The sequence below is a fragment of the Eschrichtius robustus genome, chromosome 11 (assembly GCF_028021215.1).
Source record: "Eschrichtius robustus isolate mEscRob2 chromosome 11, mEscRob2.pri, whole genome shotgun sequence".
NCBI classification, from domain to species: Eukaryota; Metazoa; Chordata; class Mammalia; order Artiodactyla; family Eschrichtiidae; genus Eschrichtius; species Eschrichtius robustus.
Window position 1 is genome coordinate 77,358,231 of NC_090834.1, and position 25,815 is coordinate 77,384,045.

General features: G+C 36.9%; 1 protein-coding gene across 5 annotated transcripts in view; it reads left to right on the forward strand.

Annotated features, from left to right (window-relative positions):
• Positions 1-25,815, forward strand: part of PRMT3 (protein arginine methyltransferase 3) — a 138,680-nt gene that overhangs the window by 86,896 nt on the left and 25,969 nt on the right. For all 5 annotated transcript variants that reach the window (XM_068556359.1, XM_068556358.1, XM_068556355.1 and 2 more), the window contains 2 exons: positions 699-886; positions 2,946-3,032. In XM_068556359.1, coding sequence (XP_068412460.1) covers positions 699-886; positions 2,946-3,032 — 275 coding nt within the window. The remainder of the gene's footprint in view (positions 1-698; positions 887-2,945; positions 3,033-25,815) is intronic.

Consider the following 25,815-nt stretch of genomic DNA (forward strand, 5'->3'; position numbering starts at 1 on the left):
TTCCCCTGCTATAGCCAAATCTGAGTTAGCTGTTTTTTTCTGTAGGTCCCTTAGTAACTTATGCTTCCCCTTTCTTAGTATTTATTACATCACTAATAATTGCCAATATATTTGTCAGAATTGTGTAAATGTAAGTTTGAGTAGGGACATGTATCCACAGTCTGTAAATTAGAATAAGACTCAGTGCTCCCAGTGCAGCACACATTTGGTGCTCATAAATGTTTACCTTTTATAATGAATAAGAGAGGGTAATATGAACTGGTCTTCTACACAACTGTAAAATTCTATCACACGACACCTTTTTAAAGGATTTGTCTCTTCACGTTTCAGAGGAACATTTAAAGTAAAAATCTAGTACCTCTTTTACAGTCAGCATGTTTAATGTTAATACATATGTTTATTTCAGGATTGTGTCCATCCTTTTTAAGTAATTTGAGTGGGAACCCATCATTGAAATCCTTGTTTTAATCTTACCATCACAGTAATAGAAATCTTTTATTTATTATGTTTTTTAAAGAGGCTACAACATGGAACTTGGTTATTTTCTCTGATCTACACCTTTGTTAATCCCCCGCTGCTAGTAATCATTTGCTAGCAATCTGTACTGTTGGATTTGATATTTATATTTAGCCTTTAAAAATTATATTTTGTTATAAAGAGAGATAATGCTAAATTGTTGGATGTTTTATTTGTTACAGTCTACCCTGATATTTGCACTATCAGCCTTGTGGCAGTAAGTGATATGAATAAACATGCCGATAGAATTACTTTTTGGGATGATGTCTATGGCTTCAACATGTCCTGCATGAAGAAAGCAGTTATTCCAGAAGCTGTGGTGGAAGTTTTAGATCCAAAGACTCTTATTTCAGACCCCTGTAGTATTAAGGTAGGTATTTTACTAATTTTATTTTCTTTAACAGTATGGCTGTTTTTCTTAGTTTTCATTTATGAGTTTAGTATTTCAAATTAATATATTGATTTTATATATATATCTTCAAAACAGTAATTATTCTTTCTATTTTAATTAATCTAAAGCAGCTGGATGTCATAATATTTGCCAGTTCACTGTGTCATCCCTTTGGAATCACTTCTCTTTATATATTGAAGTTCCTTATACTGAAGGCTTGAATCATTTATTTTGGCATAGTGAAGGCAAAAAGTCCTGCTGTACTGTCATTTCTTCTTCACCAGCACATTCTGGCCTTATCCTAGCATCTCGTTTACAGCCAGATTGTTCGCTCATATATGTTTCACACAACTTCTCTCATTCAGATTTCTTCCAGCCTTTTCAGATTAAGTAATTATAGTGACTGTGCCCATGAAACTAAAACCCTACTATGTTCACATTGCTTAGTTAATTCCTTTTGTGTTTTAATCTTACTCTTCACCATGTTAATCTCTAGTTTTATTGTCAATTTTGCTATGTCGAATTTACATGGGTGGAAAAATAACTTTGCAGTGAGTGAAAGTCCTATTGCTTTTTTTTAAAAAAAAAGCATTCTTAATTCATCTGTTTCTTAATTCATCTGTTTCAATTGTATCATCAAATAAATACAGCCTGTTCAGTGTTAAGTTCAGAACATTGTCTCTTCTTTTTTAGTCCACTGTTACTTTCATAGTATCCATAATTGTTCTCTGCACAAAGTAGATATTCAGTTAGTGTTCATTAATTTTCTTAAATTGATAAACTATTTTAAATTAACACATAAAGTTTCTCAACAACAACAAGCTGATTAAAATTGCATTCAGCTTTTAAGAAAAAAAATACAGCCTGGTTAATGACTGTAGGACTGTTCGCTGCCCTGGTATACTGAGTGTAAGGGACTTATTTGGATTCTTTGACTCAGGGTAGGGGTGTAAGCCACCTCAGCATTAAGACTGAGCAGAAAGAGGAGGGTCATGTGGGTGTGCTAATTTCTCTCTCTAGTTATCTCTTTGCTTAATGCCAAAAAATGCTCTGAATAAGTAAAATAGTTGAAATAGAAAATTTAGGACTGATAAACAAAGGTGTTTAAAAAGTATATATATATATATATATATATATATATATATATATATATATATATATACCCTTTCTCTTATTTTGTTTGTTTAGGTAAATATAGTATGTTCTGTGTTCTGCAATCCTCCTATAAATAAAAGGCAACCATGTTGTAACGTTTTAAAAATTTTCTCAAACTATTTAAAATAGAGTATTGTCTCAGGTAGTCATATGAATTGTGTTCCCTGTACACCTACTCATGGTAAGTCAAATGTTGACAGCCTTTACAGCATCATTTGGTCACACTGCTGTAGCTGAGTCCATCTACTCTCCATAGTGAAATGGAGAAGGATTTGAACTAGGTAGGGCAGAATAAGAAAATAAGGATATTTGGCCATTTTTTTTTCCTGAAGTGAATCTTCGTAGTTGGTTTTGCTCGGTTGGAATTGTGGTTTTTCCTAGTATGTAACAAACTTCAGATGCACTTACAAGAGTGAATTCTAAAACACCTTGTCCTTTTAAATAGCATATGTTTTCAAGTTGGCATTTCCTACAAAAATATTAACTGTTATCACATAATTTATTGTAAATGTATACCACCGGTGGTACACAGAATGATTTTAGTTGGAACACAGGAAAACATTTTTTATTTGAGAGTATTTTAATGTGTCTTAGAAAAACTTTAGCACAGCAGAGCCATGATTTGATATATATTATTCTTATAAGAAGTCTAAGTTAAAAGTACTAATTTGATTTAAAGAAAAATTAGCTGAATAATAGTGCTAGTAGCCCTTAAATTTAGAAATAATCCCGAAAGTGGGGTGTGAATGATTAAAGTTGGCAAAGCATTGGTTTACAGTAATCCTTTTGCATAAAAAAATGAAGGAATACTTATCTGTTTGTTTCTGGTTTTGTTTTTACTATTTTTACTAAGTTCTTCCCTCCACTCTTTTTTAATGGGTAGCATATAGATTGCCATACGACATCTGTCTCAGATTTGGAGTTCTCTTCAGATTTTACCCTAAAAATCACAAAGACATCATTGTGCACGGTAAGCTATTTCATTCTACTTTCACAAATCTCTCTAGTAGTGCGGTCGATTGGCAGGCTAATGAATTACCAGGCTTGTGGTAAATGAAAAAGACTATTGCCTTTGACAGTCTATCTTTGTCTTTGTTAGACTATCCAATAGATCTGTTTTAATAGGTCAGTAGACTTCAAAAAAGTTAGTTTAGTTCAGAAGAGAAAGTATTAGGGAACCATGATTACAGAATGATTTTTCTTTATAGACTCATTATTACCTATCATATAATTAACTGAGAACACTCAGCTTTATCTTCATAGACAAAAATTAATGTCCTGCTCCTCCCAGTAACTCTTAACACTCAATTTAGATGGAAATAAGATGTTTATTTGGTGTAATATTTTATATTCTTGTGAGAAAAATCATGAAGAAACTGATTGTTTACCTTTCCTTAAAGAATCAACCTGGTGTAATAGAAAAAGTATGCACTTTAGAAGAGTTAGACAAATCTGGTTTCACATTTGGTTCTGCCACTCACTAATCTGTTACTTTGTTCAAGTTACCTAGGTAATCTGTACCTCAGACTAATCAACTGCTTTAAGAAAAATGTTAATAATCCTTTCTGTCTAGAAGACTAGTTACATTGATTAGTGAGATAATATGTGAAAACACCTACAATGTAGCCAGAAATGTTATTAAAATATAGTAATTTTTTTCTTAAGTAATTTCTAAATGTATATTCATACTAAGGTAACAGTATATGCCTTTACTGGGAGACTCAGAATGTTAATAAAATGTAGGCCTTTACTTAAGAAGGTATGAATTTACATAGGTGTTATGATACAAATATTTATATTATTTTAAAATTTAATTATATTGTTTTAAAAATACTCATTATAACTTCAGAATTAAAATTTGTATTGAAAACTGTATTGTCAGAAACTGTGTGAAACAGATTATAGACTTGTTAACTTTGACTCTTCAACCTGATTCTTTTCAATACTTTGCTCAGATTGACATACAAAAGATTATATGATTTCTTTAAAATTTTTTCAGTTCATTTTGAGCCAGTAATTATTTTATATCCAAATGAGTTTAACTGTGTTCTTTGATGTTTTGAGGAATTCTTTTTTTCATTGAAATTGGTTTTACAGTTTTGAAAAGTTAAGTATCTAAATCCCAGATTTATGATCATTAAGCACCAATTATATTCATTTAATTGGTGAAAAGCAAAATTTCATTCTTCCCATTCGTTTATCCCAGATTTTCTAATTCTGCTTTTTAATAACTGAAATGATTTGGTCAATTGAAATTACAGGCTAAAGTCTTTAACTCCTAGACTTACTCTGTGTTTTGATATTAGTAATCCCTGAGAGTTAAAAAAGACCTCTTTTTAAAATAATTTATTGAAGTGTAGTTGATTTACAATGTTGTGTTCATTTTTGCTGTACAGCAAAGAATGTATATATCTATAACATATATATGTATATATGTTATATGTATATACACATTCTTTTTCATACTCTTTTCCATTATGGTTTATCACAGGATATTGAATATAGTTCCCTGTGCTATACAGTAGGACCTGGTTGTTTAATCCATTCTATATATAATAGTTTAAATCTGCTAAGCCCAACCTCCCACTCCATCCCTCTCTACCCCACCCTCCCCACAACCACAAGTCTGTTCTCTATGTCTGCGGGTCTGTTTCTGTTCCGTAGGTAAGTTCATCTGTGTCATAGTTTAGATTCCACATATAAGTGATGTCATATGGTATCTTGTCTTTCTCTGTCTGACTTACTTCACTTAGTATGATAATCTCTAGATCCATCCATGTTGCTGCAAATGACATTATCTCATTCTTTTTTATGGCTGAGTAGTATTCCATTGTATACATGCACCATATCATCTTTATCCATTCGTCTGTCAATGGGCATTTAAGTTGCTTCCATGTCTTGGCTATTATGAATAATACTGCTGTGAACATTGGGGTGCATGTATCTTTTTGAATTATAGTTTTGTCTGGAAGTATGCTCAGGAGTGGGATTGCTGGATCATATGGCAACCCTATTTTTAGTTTTTTGAGGAACCTCCATACTGTTTTCCATAGTGACTGCTCCAATTTACATTCCCATCAACAGTATAGGAGGGTTTCCTTTTCTCCACACCCTCTCCAGCATTTGTTATTTGTAGATTTTTTTAAATGATGACCATTCTGACTGGTGTGAAGTGGTACCTCATTGTAGTTTTGATTTGCATTTCTCTAATAATTAGTGATGTTGAGCATCTTTTCATGTGCCTGTTGGCCATCTGTATGTCTTCTTTGGAGAAATGTCTATTTAGGCCCTCTGCCCATTTTTCGATTGGGTTGTTTGTTTTTTTGTTGTTGAGTTGTATGAGCTCTTTGTGTATTTTGGAAATTAATCCCTTGTCAATCGCATCATTTGCAAATGTTTTCTCTGATTCCGTATGTTGTCTTTTTGTTTTGTTTATGGTTTCCTTTGCTGTACAAAAGCTTATAAGTTTGATTAGGTCCCATTTGTTTATTTTTGCTTTTATTTTTATTGCCTTGGGAAACTGACCTAAGGAAACCCTGGTACGATTTATGCGAGAGAATGTTTTTGCCTATGTTCTCTTCTAGGCGTTTTATGGTGTCAGGTCTTATGTTTAAGTCTTTAAGGCATTTTGAGTTTTTTTGTGTGTATGGTGTGAGGTTTATTTTTGTGTATGGTGTAAATCAACTTCATTGATTTACATGCAGCTGTCTGTCCAGCTTTCCCAACACCACTTGCTGAAGAGACTGTCTACAAAAGACCTCTTGTTTAATGACGATTGATTGATCTATAAGGGAATTCTTAGAAATTACTTGTCATATTACCAGTACTGTTAAATTATATCATTTCAAATCTACTTGCAATGACCTCCACATAAGTCAAAGTAGAGCAAATGTAAAACTGTGGTGAAGATCTGAAAAACTGTTTTTAGTTGTGCATATTTCTGAACTTTATATAGATGAGTTTATTGAGTTTCATTGAAATGTTTTTTATTTTCTGGGTATTGGTCGGTGTTCTTAGTTTCGGATAACAGAATCCAAATCAGCTTGTTTAAGCAGAAAGGGATTTACTAAAGGGAATAGGAGGATTTCCAGACACATTGGGAGAGCTAAAAGAACAGGCAGCATTTTGAACTTCCAGAAACAACTTCTAGAACCACACCTTAGAACTGGCCTGCTACAAAAACTGTCTTCACCACTGCAGGCCCTGTAACCCCCAATGCCACTCAGTAACTGGTAGCCACCACTGACAACCCCAGATGAATGAAACCCTCACCACCATCCTGTTATAGTCCCCCCACACCCCGCCCCCAACTCCTGCTGTCCAGTTCCTCCCTACAGATCTTCATTCCGCACCTCTGCTTAGCTAAACGCAGGTCATGTGGTACCCTAGTTACAGGAAATCTTGGAAAGTAGTTTTAGCTGCAGTGGTGTTATGCTGGAGAAAGAGTTTCATAACACGTATACTGGATTGCCCCGCTGTCTGAAAGTAGAGCATTCCTACGAAACCTTTCGTAAGATGAAATGGCGTAAAGTGAAGAAGCAATTACCTTAGGACACATCTTGCTAACAGTGGATAAAATAAATTGAAATAAAGTGCAGACACAGTTCAAAGCTCTGGTGGCTTGATGCTGAAATGCTGAGCGTAGTTCCTGGGGAAGGAGTGTGGCAGTGCTACTCTTGCTCCTGGGGGCGCGCGCTGAAAAACAAACACTGAATGCTACTTTTGCTTTTCGCCTTTCTTCGTAAAAACAAAAATCCTTTTCAAATTTCTTTGTTAGGGAAAATGGGTACTAATGTAGGTCTTTTCGTAAAAGCGACATGGTGTAAAGTGAACTTTTGAAAAACAGGAGATACCTGTATAGAATTTTTTCTATTTCCTATTATTTGGGATGGAGTACCAGAAGCTTTATGTTAAAAGGAATTGTATTTATCCTTTGGTGAGCTTAGTTTTCATTCTGTATGTTTTAAAGAGTAAAATAGAAAGAAACAAAACAAGAAAAAAAACTGGTAAAGTCTGTTTAATCCAAAGATTGTAATTACAGTGTTTATGTTGAGAAATAATGTATCAAATAGATGGTGCTGCATGTGCAGTCAGAGTTCCGTATCTGTGAAGAGCCTTTTAGAAGTACATTTTTATTCCCAGCTTGCCTGAATGGTTTTAGTAGAAAAGTCTGGAAATGAGGTTGGCCTGGAGTTTGAGAGGAAGGTGGCAGGAGATTGGAAGGGACTTGTATGTGTCTGATCACTGCTGAATAACATAGTTCTATAATTTACCTTGAGAGGAATGTATAGTTTCAAACCATATTTGTTGGCTGCATGCCAGGTATTGAACAGATAAATTTTAGTACGTAACATTTATGCTAACTCTTCTGATATTATTCTGTCAAATAGTCAATATAAATTATCTTCTGATGGTGGTGGTGATAATATCTAACAGTCATTGAACATTTGTTTGTCAGGCAATGTGCTAATCACTTTAAAAACATTATTTCATTTAGTCTTCATAATAACTAGTTGAAGTGGATCCTAGTATTCCCATTTTATGGGTGAAGAAAAAAATAAATCACTATAATGTTTTGTGAAATATCCTTACTCTTTCCTGACCCTTCTTGGTGGGATTGTACAAACTATTAAAGGAACATTGAGAAACCTTATGAACGTGTTCTTCCAGGTGTGAAAGAAAGGAGGTTGCATTGTTCCGCTTTTGAAACAGATCTGAAAAATCTTATTCCTGGCCAATAGTCCAACAGTTGTTGGGAGGGAGAGAGAAAGAGAATGTGTATGATCACAATGTGCTCTTCCTCAGGGATAGGACTGACAGATTTATATGATACAATAAGTCCCATATCCCATCCTCTTTGCAGCAGAGAAAAAGGAGCTCTTTGAAAATGTTTTCTTCACCCTTTCAGAGTAAGCTTATAGTTGTTTGATTAATCATCTATATTTCTTAAAACCTTCCTTTCCGGGCTTCCCTGGTGGCTCAGTGGTTGAGAATCTGCCTGCCAATGCAGGGGACACGGGTTCGAGCCCTGGTCTGGGAAGATCCCACATGCCACGGAGCAGCTGGGCCCGTGAGCCACAATTACTGAGCCTGCGCGTCTGGAGCCTGTGCTCTGCAACAAGAGAGGCCGCGATAGTGAGAGGCCCGCGCACCGCGATGAACAGTGGCCCCCACTTGCCGCAACTAGAGAAAGCCCTCGCACAGAAACGAAGACCCAACACAGCCATAAATAATAAATAAATAAATAATTAATTTAAAAAAACAAAAAAAAAAACCTTCCTTTCCTTCCCAGTATGCGTCCTCTAACATGAGCCTGACATGAGTTAAGATTTGTGGCCTAGTGCGTTTATTACATTTCCATTGTCTGTGAATTCCAGCCACCCACCCGTACCTGCTCCAGCTGTCTTTTGCTCTTTGACGTTGTGCCAGCTCCTTACACTCTCCCCTGCCAGCCGTCTGGAGCTGTTATGCAAGCCTAGTCTCTGCGGCTACTTTTTAGATTTTTTGCCTGGTTACTTGGGAATAATCCATTAGCAAAGGTATTAAGAGGATGAGTGCCTAATTGGAACTTTGTTTCTCCATTACATAATCAGAAGAATTAATGGAAATATGGGAAATAAAAAACAATGCCTGGTAAAGTGATGGAGAAAGTTACTTTGGGGAGGAAGAGGTGAGGCTTTCTTAGAGTGAAGAAAAAGATATCCAGTTTTGTACTGCTAAGTACAAACCTTCAAATATATTAAATGCTTGCTTTCTTGTGCTTGAAACGTGAATGAATAGCTAAAAAGTAAGATGGACAATTTCTCTGAATAGTTAAGCCCATTTGAAATATATGCATAACCATTTATTTCTTAATGAGATTCTAAATTTGTGGCCTAATTAAAATATTGAAGGAAACTGGATTTTTCAAACTAACAGGATGCTTAGAACACCCTCTTTGAATTTAATTTCGATCGCATGTGTGCTATAGACCGATAGTGCTTTTAGATGGCTTTCTCAAGTGTGTTGGAGCCTTTAATGGAAAAATATCTTTTCTTTGCAGTTTCCCCCACCAACATACACACAGACACACACACATACAGCCCAGAAGAAATTTGATAGCATTTCTAATTTAATGGTTTGCATTAGCAAACTTTATGTTTTGGGGAATTTAACATGATGTGATACTTATATGTAAATGTTTGAGTCTTGGTTGTCTATAATGGTTGAAGGATAATTTTCCAGTGAATACTAGTAACACATACATAGCAATTTTCTGACCATTTTTTTACTGTATCAGTTGATATTATTGACAGTTAAGGTCAAATCACCTTTGCTTTTATGATGGTACGAAGCTTTAGTTAGCAACTGGCTTCCTATCTATCAGCCTGTCTAACCTTGCAGTAAATGAAGAATAAAGTCCATTATTTTTATGGAAAGTTTATAGGTGTTCAAAAGCAAATGATTTAAGGCTATACGATTTAGAACCAGTGTGTTTTATCTTGTGAGTTATGGCTTATTTTTTAATGTCATTTTTGTAATTGTGTAATGTTCTCTTACTCTGTTCCAGCAGCATTTATATTGGCATCTGTCTGTATAAGCTCCTTAAAGATATAGACAAGCATCCTTTTCATAATCCTTGGTATACATTAAATGAGTTCTCATACTTCCTTTTATATAAAAATGAGTTGTTTACCTTAAGAATGAAAATATTTAAGACAGTTTTATCAGATTACATGCTCACATATGTAATGTCTTTGACATGTAAAGATTTTTTTTATTTGATACATCATCTCTTAAAGCAATCATTTTTCTATCTTAATTTCAGCATTATATTTTCTGTCTTTTATTCTGCCTCTCTATTAGTGTGCACTAGAATAATGACTGTACAGCAATGTTCAGTTTGTATAAACTTTCCTTAATATGATTTTAAGCCTCATTTAACAAAGAATATTATTTTTTCTAGCCATTTTTCTTTTACTGCAGTTGTTAAAGATGAACCAGTGGATTAAGTAAAAAATATCAGACTTTTTCAATACTTGTATTTAAAAACCTCTTATATTTTAGATTTTATAAAAGTGCATAAATATGAGTTCAGTGACATTTGAGAGCTATTTCATTTTTATCATAACTTTTAAAATCTTTATAATAATGTAAAATTTTATATTAACAGACATTTCAGTTTGTTAAACAAATATTAAATGCTGACTATGTGCCAGATACTTGTCTGAAATCTCTGGGCACAAAACAAAACAAATAAAACTATACTCTGTCCTGAAAAGGCACTTAAGTGAGAGGACACAGGTACTGACAACATTTTAGTATGAATAATAAAGATAGGAATATAGAGATATTAACAGGGTAGTCTGGGATTGGGAGCACAGAAGTGAGGTATTTTTCTGGTGGAAAAATTATAGTTGGTAATCAGATTTTACAGCCAAGATTTCATGACGAAGAAAAAAAACTTTACCTCTCTCTCAAAAAAAAAAAAAAGATTTGTGTTTTAAACAAGGAAGCCTATTCTGTTTCCAAGGATGAAAAGATTGACAGAAAAGCTAAAGTATGGTAGCCATGTAGGAAGTTCATTTTGGGATAATTTCTATTCACTTATTTTTTAATTCACTGGTCTTTTCTTCACCTGTATTCTTTCTGTTGTTAAGGTCGCCAATAAATATTTTCATTTTAAATATCATGTGTTTTAGTTGTAGAATTTCTATTTTGATTGAGTTATTATTTTTCATCTTTTTAACCACTTTGGTCAATCTTTTTACCTAAATTCCTTAACATATTTATAATAATTCTTTTAAGATCTGTTTGCTAGTTCTATGAGCCACCTGCGATTCCACTTCTGTTGCTTTTTTCTTTTGACTGTGGTCACATTTTCCTATTTCTTCTCATATTTCATAACTTTATATTTTATGCTAGACATTGTATAAAAGATAGTACAGTCTTATGTAAGTAATACTTCTCCTAGACGGGCTTCCACTTACCTCTGGTAGCTAGGATGACGGCCTGATCCCTTTTATCTAATCTGGAGTTGAGCTTGATCAGGGCTGGGTACCACTGCAGTTAATTTACTGTGATTTGAGCATAAGATTAGGCCTCTCCCTCTTGCCAACTTCTTGGAAAGACCATCAAAATAAAGCTGAGTTTAGGGAGAAAAACAGAGTCAGGATATTTGTGAGGTTTGAGAGACCTGATTTTCAGAGGGTCTGTCAATGCAGAGCAAGGGATTAGAGGGGAGAGGAAAGGTCCTGATCTGGGTTTGGCATAGTTCATGATCTAGTTGAGAATTGGTAGTGCCAACTAAAAATTGTCACTTGCTGTCTGCCTTTACAAGGATTCGTCACTAATCTTCGTCAGAGATTAGTTGCTCCCTCTTCGGAGCAGTTCCTCAGTGCTATCCGAGACGCTGTGTCCTGGGCTAGAGTCCTCATTTTGCCCCAAATAAAACAACTCACAACTCTCACGTTGAGCTTTTTTTTTTTTTTTTCAGTTAACCGCAGACACAGTGAGGGGTGGGTTTCAGAGTGAGTTTTGAAGAGTAAACAGTGTAGTTGAGCCATCTGCTTTTGAGAAGAGGGTGGTGCGTATTTACTCTCAGATTTAGCTGAAAAGTTTATTGTTCATATAAATGGGTTTTCTTGAGGTGCCTGAAACAAACCACCTCATCTTTCTGGGCAAGAGTTTGTGGAATAGCAGAGAGCTGAATAGTAACACCATGCTAATGGTGACAGTGAACTGTGCGGCTGCAGATGCTCTTGGCTTTGAGATCTAAACACTGCAAGAAAACCTCTCTTCCTGTTTCGTCCTACAAGCACCAGCTTCATCTACCTTCTTAGTTTGCAGAGACGACTAGCCATCCCTTTCAGGATTCTCCAAATTCCAGTGCACCATACTAGCCCAGACCTGGCCGTCAAAAATTGGTTGGGTTTTCCTTATCCCAGCAAGGTTCCTGTGCCTGTGGCATTTTTACTGCTTTGCGCATCCATTGCCCCAGCATTGGATAGACGCTCTCAGGTGACAGCAACTGTTTCTGTCTGCTCAGTTGGGAAGGGCTCATTCCTCTCTGGAAATAGTTTATTTAGACTTATTTGCATCCAAGGCTTTTTGATGGTTTTAGTGAAAAATGTAATTGTTTACTTTACCCAATTTTTTGTTGTTGTTGTTGTTGTTGCATCAGAGTAAGGAGAGGGTCTTTTGCAAACATACCCTACTAGAAACAGAAGTCCCTGAATGCATTATCTTAAAAGCCCAATCTAGAAAATAAATCTGGGTTTACACATTTAGGATTTTTTTTAAGTTAGGAAGAGTAAATGAAAATAAACAAAAGTTAATGAGTGAACTGAAAATAAATTATATGTTACCTCTCAATTCTCATTTTGGTTTTTTTTCTTTTATTTATTTTTTTAATAGATTTGTATTTATTTATTTATTTTTGTCTGTGTTGGGTCTTTGTTGCTGCGCGCGGGTTTTCTCTACTTGTGGCGAGCGGGGGCTACTCTTCCTTGCGGTGCGCAGGGTTCTCATTGCAGTGGCTTCTCTTGTTGCGGAGCACGGGCTCTAGGCACGTGGGCTTCAGTAGTTGTGGCACATGGGCTCAGTAGATATGGCTTGCGGGCTCTAGAGCGCAGGCTCAGTAGCTGTGGCGCACGGGCTTAGTTGCTCCGTGGCATGTGGGATCTTCCCAGACCAGGGTTCGAACCCGCATCCCCTGCATTGGCAGGCAGATTCTTAACCACTGTGCCACCAGGGAAGCCTTTTTTCTTTTTTTTTTTTTAAAAAATGATATACTTGATAAATGGTAGAAACATATATTTAAGAGGCACTGATATTTAGCTTTGGACGGAATCAGAACAAGTCTTGAGTTACAGTTTTTAAGGCTAATGCAAATGTTATTAAAAGAAACTTTCAGGTGTTTACCATTCAGACTTTCCTGATTCTCAAGGAGTACTCATAGTACTCCTTGTTTTCATTTTGCGTTTTAATTAAGCTTTAAATTTTTCTGATGGCTTAAGAAGAAACATCAAAATGAGCCCATTTCTTTGCAGTTGTGTTCTTTAACTCTTCTTTCAAAGCTTTTTGAAAAATCTCTGACAGTCGAAGCCTACTAATTTTAAACTCATTCCTTGGTATTAAATCAGTTCTTACTACTTTTGGGTGTAAATTTGACGTAATTTTGACCTTGCAAAGCTAATCAACTAAAGAAACTATTAAAACACATCTGTGCTGCTTAGAAATAGTAAGATTTGTCTTGAACTTGCATCATAGATTTTAGTGGGACATCTGGTATATATTTTAACAGGCTTCGTTAAGTAAATTTTATGTCTCGGAGGGAGAGCATTTCTAATTGTAAGACTCCACCTCTACAGTCAGTTTTAGGTTTCTACTTAAATGAATAGCCATACAGTCTAGAGCCTGGTCCTGAACTTTCTGCTCTCTTCTGAAACCTGAACCTTTGGAGTTAGACTTAGATGGTGTTGAGAATACTTAAATCTCTTTATTTCCAGGAACTGGTTATTGAATAGTATTACATGTTAAGAGCTGCAAGGCATTGGGAATATAGTAATAAGCCATTAATGCCTCTATTCATGAGGCATTAATGGGGGAGACAGATATTAACATTCACTTTGTGGCTATTAGATAATACCAAAGAATTAATGAGAATTTGGTTATATGTGATAAAGGCATTTTAGTTATATAAGGAAATGTTCGTATTTTTTAGAGTCGTAAACAAGTAGGTTGGGGAGAAGTGACATGATGTCAGGCATTCGCTTCAAGACAGTTCAGCAAAAAGAGGGGCACGGGGCAGAGGGAGAATAGATGAAGCAAAAGTGCCAAATACTGGTCACTGTTGAATATAGGTGATAGGAACTCAGAGGTTCTACTATAATTGTGTATATGTTTGAAGTTTTTCATAGTCGGATCTTTTTAAAGGATCATACTAATGACAATATTCTAAGAAATGCCTAAGAGTGATGAGGCAAATGTACTGTGCTAAGTTGCTTCTATAAAACTCAGCTATCTGCTGTAGCTACCAAGGCTGAACACATGCTTACCCTATGGCTTAACCTTTTCACTCTTAGAAATACCTTCATATATTCACCAAAAAGACAGGTACAAGAATGTCCATTGCAGCATTGCTCATTAGATCCCTAAACTAGAAGTAAGCCAAACATTCATCAATAGTAGAATGGATAAATACATGCAGTATATTTATGGAATAATATATACATCAGTGGGAAAAAAAGGTGATCTTGACTATACACTATGACATGGATGAATTTCATGAATACAGCATTCATGAAAAAAGGAAGAAAAAGCCAGATACAGAAACGTTTCTGTCTTTAAATTTCCATAACAAGCTAAACTAGTATAATGGTGGTAAACATCAGAATAGTGGTTACATTTTGTGGGAGGATTTAATCATTGGATTGGAAGGGGAATAATAGAAGCTCTGGGGTCTTGAGAGTGGTCTGTATCTTGATCTAGGTAGTGGTTGAGTGTGTTCACTTTGTAAAAGTTCACTGTGCTCAGTCAGTGATTTCCTCACTTTTATGTGTGTGTTATATATTTTATACTTGTATTCTTCAATAAAACATTTTTTAAATGATTCTCACATTGGCTAAAAAAAAAATCTCTATTTTTTGCATGTACATAACATTTCAGTTTAAAAGTTCTTAAAGAACAAACCAAAAAAGGACATCGGGTGGTCAGAAGCTTGGTGAGTAAAAGGAACTGAAAGAAGCCCAGCATGGCTGGCACATGTAGACCAGTGCTGAAGGAGGGTGGCAAGCTGTCCAGATCATTTAGCACCTGTGCTATTTGTTTTTTTCCTTAGACCAGTGGGAAATAATTGAAGTTTTTTAAAGAGAGTGATACGACCTGAAGGGCACTTGAGAAGGTTCATGGTTGGAATGTGGAGAACAATTAGGAGACCAGAGTGGATATGAGAGGCCTATGAGTCAGCTATTACAGTACCTCAGGCAAGAAATGACAGTGACTTGCACAAAGGTAGTTTTAGTGGAGATGGAGAAAAGTGGATGTATTTGAGAGCTATCTAGAAGGTAAAATTGCCAGGACTTGAGCATGGATTAGATAATGAGAGATGAAGGAAAGAGGTCACAGTGGAGACTGCAAGGTTTCTCGCTTTTACAATTTGAAGAATGATGGTACTATTTTGTAAGACAAAGAAACCTGGAAGAACAGGTTTAGAGGTGAGGATAAGAAGCTCATTTATTAGTATGTTGAATTTGAAATGCCTTTGAGATATGTAAGTAGTGATGTCCAGTGGAAATTAGAATACTCTTCTGTGGTCTGTCTTGTCAAGTCAGACTTGTGACATATTCTGTCCACATATGATATATGACAGATATATGACAGTAGAATCAAAGAAGTATAGGCAATCATAAAATCACTCTTGAACTAGGATGTATTTTCTAACCTGTGCTACTTCTTGAGGTTAATGGGCTCTAAAAATTTTCTTTTCTCTCTCTCTCTTCCTTTTTTTTTTTTTGGTAGGCAAATCCAAGGGAGTAGCGTCATGTGCAAATAGAACTTGATCCAAATTAGCTATTCAGGTAGAAGAAAAAGAGTCCATGAGAGAATTAATGGTCTAATTAGTGCAGATGATACTACCCTCCATTTTACTTAATGAATATGTGCCCCAAAATGAGCCTGAAACACATCTGCTGTTTCTTTAGTTATCTTCCGCTTCCAAGTATTTCTGTAGTATGAGCATCTTGCTGGACTGCATGTGATTCTTGCCTCTAAAGGTATATACAGTAGTCAGCCTTATACACATTCCAAGACCCTCAGTGCATGCCTGAAATCAAGGATAGTACCATACTCTATATATACACTGTGATTTTTCCTATATATACATACTTGTGATAAAGTTTAATTTATAATTAGACACAATAAGAGAATGTTCAAATTGCCAGCATCACTACTCTTGGAGTTCAGGGCCATTACTAAGTACAATAAGGTTTACTCAACAATTGATCAGATACCCGAGTTGGCTACTGAAGTGATTAACGGGTAGGTAGGATAAACAGCAAGGATACTGTGGATACTGTGGATTAACGGGTAGGTAGGATAAACAGCAAGGATACTGTGGATACTGTGGATTAACGGGTAGGTAGGATAAACAGCAAGGATACTGTGGACAAAGGGGTGATTCTCAACCTGAGCGGGATGGAGCAGGAGGGCGTGAGGTTTTGTCACACTACTCAGAAGGTCATGGAATTTAAAACTTACTGCTTATTTCTGGAAATTTCCATTTAATATTTTCATGGGTAACTGGTACCGAAGAACGGAAAACTGCAGATAAGTGGGGACTGCTGTGTTTTTAATACAACATGGCACTCTGCAAGCCATCTGCTTTATCTGGAGCCCAACCAAAGAAATGGTGATTTGTGCCATTGCCAGAAGAACTGGTATTGAACATATTGAGCGATGGTTTATATTTCAGTCTCCAGTGCAAAACCTTAAGGGGTTTTCCTGAGTGATTTTGATTATCTGAGATTTTTCCAATATGTGACTTATCCTCTATATAATATATGACTCTACTGTAAAAGAACGCTTTGTCTCATATTTAAAGGGATTCTAGCTAGTTCTGATACTTTTGAGATTTGGTTAAAGTCCAGGTGTACCCTATGCATTACCTACAAAATTTTGGACACTTCCACTTAATCCTGTCTTATTTTTCATTTTTCCCAGCCACAGAGGGTCCATCCTTTTAAACTGGACCCCTAAGGATTTTAACCTTTTAAAATCTGGATTTCTTCAACCCATTCTCCATGTTTAGTTGCCCCCTTACCTACTTTTGTTCTCTCTCCTTGGAAACATACCATTAAGAAAAACTTAATTTTTAAAAATATATCTTTCCCACTTCATATTAACTTTGAGGTATATGTTTATTGAGTAGAATAGTGGGAAGAATCACCTGCAGTATTTAACTATTATTTAACCTACGCAGAGAGAATGCAGAAGTCCACAAAATGAGGAACCCTGAAGTTGAGTAAGACATCTTGTCCTTGGAGTCAACAGAGATTCCTGTGCTTTATCCTCTTTTGAAAGCCATGCTGTAAATGACACTTCTGAATCTGCATTTTAAAAAATTCATTAAAATTGATTCTGAAGCCACCTATTGAGTTATGTTATAAAAGGATTTGAACATCAGTTGTTCTGAAATACAAGTTGAGTGGAATGTTGAAATTCTTAAGCTACATTACGATCATAATTAGTTTTAGATAGGTATAGGGTCATGCTTAAAGTCAGCAATGCCCAGGGTCAGAATAAATTTATGAGAGAAATAATCAAACTCAAGCCCGACTGAAATATTTATCTTAAGCACAGCAATAAGCATAAAAATCAAATAATCAATAATAGTGGACTCTTGATTAGCGATGTCAGGGAAGTTCTCCCCAGCCTTATCTCAGAGGCTGCCAATTAGCATTATTAGGTTGTGATAGTAAATGAGTTTGACCAGGTATTTTCCTCTCTGATTCAGGCAGTTATCTCTGGAATAATGACCTATAAGGAAGTAATTTTCTCAGTTCAGATTCCCTTTGACTTATGCTCTGGCAGAAACCATCGTAAATATTGGCATTCAGATCTTCTAAAAATCCTAAAGCACTTAGTATTTCCAGACATCTGAGGTATATGGATGTATTCACAGGAGAGATCAGTCCACATGCAAAGATGAGTCAAGAATTGGAAAAATAAATTTTTGTTGTATATACCTGTTTACCTAAATCAGTCTATCTTTTTCTTATTTAGAAGACTAGATGAGAAAAGGACCAGCCTTGAAATAGAAGGGAGTTTTCTAAAAATAACTTAAATCAAAGAGGAAAGTTTAAACAGTGGTAATCTAGCACTGTGGTTAAAAACTTCAAGCTTTGGGCTTCCCTGGTGGTGCAGTGGTTAAGCATCTGCCTGCCAATGCAAGGGACACGGGTTCAAGCCCTGGCCGGGGAGGATCCCACATGCCGCGGAGTGGCTGGGCTCGTGCTCCACAACTACTGAGCCTGCGCTCTAGAGCCCGCAAGCCACAACTGCTGAGCCCACGTGCCACAGCTACTGAAGCCTGCACATCTAGAGTCTGTGCTCCGCAACAAGAGAAGCCATGACAGTGGCAGGCCCGTGCACTGCAACGAAGAGTGGCTCCCACTCACTGCAACTAGAGAAAGCCTGCGCACAGCAACAAAGACCCAACACAGCCAAAAATAAATAAATAAATAAATAAATAAATTTATTAAAAACAAACAAAACCAGAAAAAACCTTCAAGCTTTAAAGCCAGCAGGCCAAGTTTACCAGTATGACTTTAGAAGAGGTATTTAACTTCTCTGAACTTCAAATTTTTATCTGAAAAGTGGAGATAATAACACCAATAATTACCTGCTGGGTATTATTTTGAGTGCTAAATGAGATAGTGCATAAAAGCATTTACCACTATGCCTGGCACATAGAAAATGCTCATAAAATGATCTGATTAATGTTTCCATTCACTTTCCTCTCTTGCTACACTTTTTAAAGAAAGGGTTGTTTATTTAGTTTTATTTTTAACATTCATTTCCTTATGGGGATTTAGGATGGTGTGATTTCATAGATTGGATTTACTTGCTCCATCAGAATTGAACAAGCATCACTGATTTGGCTATCAGTACTATCTTAAAGACCAGTTTCTTTACAGGCAAAGATATGCAGTGAACTCTTTGACCTGTTCTATCCCTGAATATCTAATGGATTAAAGAAATGAGACCTTATTTCAAAATGCCGCATTTATGCAAATCAGGTGCTTCTCAAAGCAAAATCACTCCTTTCTTCTTACAATTTTGCAGAGAGTCACATTTTTTACTTTCTAGATCACTAAGACGGTGACATGGCTACTACAGCATGCCCGTTCTTTTAACAAGTAATATGTCCTGGCTGTCCCTAAAGTCTGCACCATAGCATTCAATCTGATTTCTTTTTTCTCTTTTCCTCGTCATCCTTTTATTCAGCATCCAACCCCATGAATGGGGGCCCCGAAAGATGTTAAGTCATTGTCTCACTCAGTATTCAGAGATCACAATCAAAAAAACACGTAACTGCTACTAACTAGTATAATTACCTTTGAAAAATTGCAGCCCTAAATGACCAAAAAAAAAAAAGTAATGTTACCAGATTTTTCATTCTCACCCCAGGTGTTGGATAGTTGTTAGAAGGGCTCAGGCGGGGAGGTGGTGGCCATCTTTTTTACTTCACATTTCAAAACAGAAAAAAATCCTATTCATTCCTGGAAGGTAAAGTGTATCACTTCTTCTACTTGTCCCCTATTTCCTGTCTGTCAAGGTTTCTTTCAGTATTCCATCTCCTAGTTTATACTTCTGAAGTTTCATAAAGACAAGAAGCGTCTTGTAGGGCTTCCCTGGTGGCGCAGTGGTTGAGAATCTGCCTGCCAATGCAGGGGACACGGGTTCGACCCCAGGTCTGGGAAGATCCCGCATGCCACGGAGCGACTAGGCCCGTGAGCCACAATTGCTGAGCCTGCGCGTCTGGAGCCTGTGCTCCGCAACAAGAGAGGCTGTGATAGTGAGAGGCCCGCGCACTGCAATGAAGAGTGGCCCCCGCTTGCCACAACTAGAGAAAGCCCTCGCACAGCAACGAAGACCCAACACAGCCATAAATAAATAAATAAATAAATAAATAAATAAAATTTTAAAAAATAAAATAAAATAAAACAAGTAATTAAAAAAAAAAGCGTCTTGTAGAGATTGATCTCCTAGTCACAAAAATGAGTTTTAATAGTTTTCAGTTTTAAACCTCTGCAGCAGTCACAAAACTGATTTTTTTGTTCTGCATTCATTTTTAATTCAATATATCTACTCTTTTGTCCTTAAAATTAAAAATATAATGTTTACTTATAATTGATAGTATTTTCTGGCATTTGAGGAATGAGGAGTGGGCCATAGAGGCCTTATAGCTTTTAAGGAACATTGGAAACCAGCATGAAAAATGGAATATAAGGAAACAGTAACCATTGACATTGAGCTGTGAGAAACAGATGACATGTGAGGAAGCGGGAGATAGAAAACTAGAGAAGCAGTGGGCTGTAAGAGTTTTTAAGTGGCAAGCACAGACACACACACACACACACACACACACACACACACACACACACCTTTTCAAGATGACTTTTCATTCAAGCAGCATGTATTGGATACTAGTGCTGTGTTAGGCACTGTGAATACAACAAAGAATGTAGTCTCTGACCCCAGAGACCTTCATTTAGTAGGAGAGGCCAACGTATAAATAGATAATTGTACTATGGTGTTCTATAATAGAATTTAAATACTACAGGCATATATAAAAGATAGCCTTGACCTGGCACACTCTTACTTACTCACTTTCCTCGAAAATCTTGCACATATTTAAGGTTTTTACCTTATTAGGCATGGATTTCTTCCAGAAAGCCTTCCTCATACTGTATGCAGTAAATTAGTGGGGAGTGATTAACTGATGTTGGTACAGACATCAAGGAATGTTCTAGAGTAGTTGACATCAAATATGAGTTTTGAATAAAAAGTAGGAAATAATAAGAGAAGTAAAAGCCTCATGGTTTTCTTTTCCCAAAGGTCGGTAGGAGTTGAGCATAATATATCACTTCATTTCTTTTATTTGTTCACTCAATTAACAAATCTTTATTAATTTCCTTTAGTCCCTGAACATCCAGGCTATTTCATGCCTTTGTAACTGCACGGCTGTTTTCACTAAATGTTTAGATTGAATGCCCAGTCATTGTGCTTAGGCACTGAGGGTAGTGAGGTGAACACAGTTGCAGGGAGATTGCCCTAAAGGGCCTGTTGGGGTTTACAATTGAATAAAAGACATCGAACACAAAGCATTATGAATATGGTGAATGTTATTGCAGGGAATGCAGGGACATTTAATGGATGTATTATAATCTACTCTGTGGGATTAGGGAAGGCTGCCCAGGGAAAGTAACATTTAAACTGAGACCTAACAAGTAAGAAGGAGCTAGTTTAGAGAATGGGGGAGAGTGTTACGGGGGGGACCTTAGATAGGAAAAAAAACAACAACAGTGCAGTGATGAATCTGCCTTCTGTAACAGTGGACTGTGTAAAAGGAGTTACCCTTTTACTGACACCAGCTACAAAAGCTGAAAAAAATACTAAATATTATCTGTTTGAAAGTACCAGAGAGATAAATTAGTAAAGCATTACCAAGCCAAGACTTAGAAAAGAAGGAAATCCAAAGAAATGAGACTGGCATTTGGGACTGCTTTTGCCCTGTAGGCATTTACCAGTTCAGAGGAAGCAGCTAAAGGACTGTGTAGCCCTTTTGATAGCCTCACATGGTTAGGAATACAAAAACGGAGCCCTTTAAAAATTCCCCAGTGCTTTGCATCGGGACCCAGGAATACTGTACCCAAGGGTAAGGTAAAACAGAGGTAAATGAGCCCTTGCAGGGACTGCAGCCCCGCTTCAAATCATCTGGGTGGCCCAGGAAATTCTCAGACCCCATTTTTATTTTTTTATTATTTTTTTTATTTTAATTTTTTTATAAATTTTTTAATTTTTATTTTTGGCTGTGTTGGGTCTTCGTTGTTGCACGTGGGCTTTCTTTAGTTGCAGTGAGCAGGGACTACTCTTCGTTGTGGTGCGCGGGCTTCTCATTGCGGTGGCTTCTCTTGTTGTGGAGCATGAGCTCTAAGCGCACGGGCTTCAGTAGTTGTGGCTCATGGGCTCTAGAGCGCAGGCTCAGCAGTTGTGGCGCACGGGCTTAGCTGCTCTGCAGCATGTGGGATCTTCCTGGATCAGGGATCGAACCCATGTCCCCTGCATTGGCAGGCGGATTCTTAATCACTGCGCCATCAGGGAAGCCCCAGACCCCAATTTTAGATTAAGATGACTTGGCTTTTGCCAGTACCCCCAGGTTCCTGGCAGAAAAGAAGATTCTTTCTAGAAGAGTATTTTTATAGGTCTGAAATTATTTCTGCAGTTTTTCATATGTAATGTTCAGAACATAATCAAAGGTAATTAGTCACACAAGGACACAAAACAACATCAATCAAGAACCAGCTAAAACAGGAAATAAAAATAGAGCTCCAGGTGTTCCAGGTGTTAGATATATAGATATGGGCTTTAAAATAACTATGCTTACTAAGTTCAAGGACAAAAGAAATTGCAGATGTCAAACAAATAGTTGGAAATATTTAAGAAATAATAATATAACAGATTTGAAAAAGAACCGAACAGATATTCTAAAACTGAACTAAAGATGAGTTTAACGGTAAATATTAAATCACTAGTGTAGAGAGGATTATTGAACTGGATTTTATGTCAGAAGGAAATATCCAGAAGGAAGCACAGAGGAATGCCACAATGCAGCATTGTGAAGGGCAGGAGATATAGAAGATACAAGAAATGGTCTAATATATGTTTAAATGGGAGTCCCAAAGGGGAAAGGAGATGAGAATATTTCAAACTATTCGAAGAGATAATGGCTGAGAATTTCCCAAAACAGACGAAAGACAGTGAGCTACAATTTAAGAAGTACAACATAACTTGAATAGGAATGGATGGATATTTTACATTTCTAGGTATATACCCAGGAGAAATGAAAACGTATATCCACGCACACACTTGTTCATGAATGTTCATAGCAGCGTTATTTATAAAAGCTAAAAAGTGAAAGCAATCCAGATGTCCATCACCTGAAGAATGAATAAACAAAATGTGGCATAGCCACACAATGAAATATTATCTGGTTATAAAACAGAGTGAAGTACTCATACTTGCTACAGAATGTATGAACCCTGAAATGATGAGTCTTGAAAACATTATACAAGCGAAAGAGGCCAACTACAAAAGAATTCCATTTATATGATATTCTATTTCTATGATTCCATTTATATGAAATGTTCAGAATAGGCAAATCTGTAGACAGCGGATAAGACAAGGAGTATGGATATAGGGTTTCTTTTGGGGTTGATAAAAAATGTTCTAAAATTAGATTGTGGTGATGGTTGCACAACTCCAAATATACTTTTTTAAAAATTGAGGGACTTCCTGATGGCGCAGTGGTTAAGAATCCTCCTGCCAATGCAGGGGACACGGGTTTGAGCCCTGCTCCGGGAAGATCCCACATGCCGCGGAGCAATTAAGCCCATGTGCCACAACTACTGAGCCCATGTGCCACAGCTATTGAAACCCGCGTGCCTAGAGCCCGTGCTCTGCAACGAGAAGCCACTGCAATGAGAAGCCCGTGCACTGCAACGAAGAGTAGCCCCCGCTCGCCGCAACTAGAGAAAGCCCACGCACAGCAACGAAGACCCAGTGCAGCCATAGATAGATAGATAGATAGATAGATAGATAGATAGATAGATAGATAGATAGATAGATAGATTGGTTGATAGAATTATACCGTTTATTTAACTGGGGAAATTTTTATGGTATGTGAATTATATTTCAGTTGAAAAGAGGGGAATAAATCCACACCTAGATACATCCTACTAAGACTACAGAAACCAAAGAGAACATTTTAAAAGCCTCAGTGGGGCTGTAAGTAGAGCATTGGGATTACCTTCAAAGGAGCAGTAAATAGATGATTTCTCAGCAGGAACAGTGAATTGGAAAGACAGAAGATAATTCAATGATGATATCCTCACTGGGACTTCCCTGGTGGAGCAGTGGATAGGACTCCGCACTCCCAGTGCAGGGGGCCCAGGTTCGATCCCTGGTCAGGGAACTAGATCCCACATGCATGCCACAACTAAGAAGCCCGCCTGCTGCAACTAAGGAGCCCACCTGCTGCAACTAACACCCAGTGCAACCAAGTAAATAAATAAATATTTTTTAGAAAATGATATCCTCACTGTGCTGAAAGAAAGTAACTGCCAACTCTGAATTTTACCCAACTAAAGTAACTTTTAAGAATGAAGCTGAGGGGCTTCCCTGGTGGCGCAGTGGTTGAGAATCTGCCTGCCAATGCAGGGGACACGGGTTCGAGCCCTGGTCTGGGAAGATCCCACATGCTGCGGAGCAACTAGGCCCGTGAGCCACAGTTACTGAGCCTGCGCGTCTGGAGCCTGTGCTCCGCAACAAGAGAGGCCGCGATGGTGAGAGACCCGTGCACCGCGATGAAGAGTGGCCCCCGCTTGCCACAACTGGAAGAAGCCCTCGCACAGAAACGAAGACCCAACACAGCCATAAATAAATAAATAAATAAACCCCAAAAAAAGTTAAAAAAAAAAAAAGAATGAAGGTGAAATAGATATTTCAGGTGAACAAATAAAAAGAGAAAGAGGGACTTGCCTGGCGGTCCAGTGGTTAAGACTCCACGCTTCCACTGCAGGGGGCATGGGTTAGATCCCTGGTCGAGGAACTAAGATCCCACATGGCGCAGGCAAAAAAAAAAAAATAGAGAAAGAATTTGCCCCAGGAAACTGATTTCTGAAGGGTATATAGGCAAACAAAAACGATCCCTGATGGAAGGGCAGAGATAAAGGAAGCAATAAAGATTAAGAAAAGTTATATATGCACATATATATGCACAAAGCAATAGTTTCACTCCTAGGTATATACCCAATAGCATTGAGTACTTATGTTCACCGAAAAACATTATAAAAAAAGTTCATAAAAGTGTCAACTTAAAACTACTCAATACCTGTCAACAGTAGATTGGATAAATAAACTGTATAGTCACATATGTCTTAGAGCCATATAACAGCGTAGGTAATATGCAATAGTATAAGTGAATCTCAAAAACAATAATAAAGAAAATTAGCCAGACACAAAAGACTACACGATATATGTTGAAGTGCGTAATAGGGAAAATGAATCTGTTTTAGAAATCAGGGCAGTTAGTGAGATAAGTGTTGGCGAGGATGTGGAGAAAAGGGAAGCCTTGTGCACTTTCGGTGGGAATGTAAATTGTTGCAGCTACTATAGAAAACAGTATGGAAGTTCCTGAAAAAATTAAAAATAGAACTACCATATGATCCAGCAATCCCACTTCTAGGTATATATCCAAAGGAAATGAAAACAGGATCTTGAAGAGGTATCTGCACTCCCATGGTCATTGCAGCATTATTTATGATAGTAAAGATTTGGAAATAACCTAAGTGTCCATCAGTGGAATAGACAAAGAAGATATACCATATACATATATATATATATATATATATATACACACACACACACACACACACACACGCACACATATATGGAATATTATTCCGCTGTAAAAAGAAGGAAATCTTGCCATTTACCACAACATGGATGGACCTTGAGGGTATTATGCTAAGTGAAATGTCAGAAGAAAACAAATATTGTTTGATATCACTTGTACATAGAACCTAAATAAAAAGACCAGACTCAGAAACAGAGATCAGAATGGTAGTTACGAGGGAGTGTGGGATGGGAGAAATGGGGAAATGTTGGTCAAGGGTACAAACTTCTAGTTATAAGTTGAATAAGTTCTGGAGATCCAATGTACATCATGGTGATTATAGTTAATAGTACTATATTATATACTTGAAGGTTGCCAAGAGACTAGATTTTAAATGTTCTCATCACACACACAAAAAATGTGATATGATGGGGGTTTAGCTAATGCTATGGTGGTAATCGTTTTGCAATGTATTAGTGCCTTAAATCAACACATGGCACACCTTACGTTACACATTGTTATATGTCAATTATATCTCAATAAAGCTGGGGAAAAAAAATCAGGGTAGTAGTTACCCTGTGGGGGTGCCTAGGGT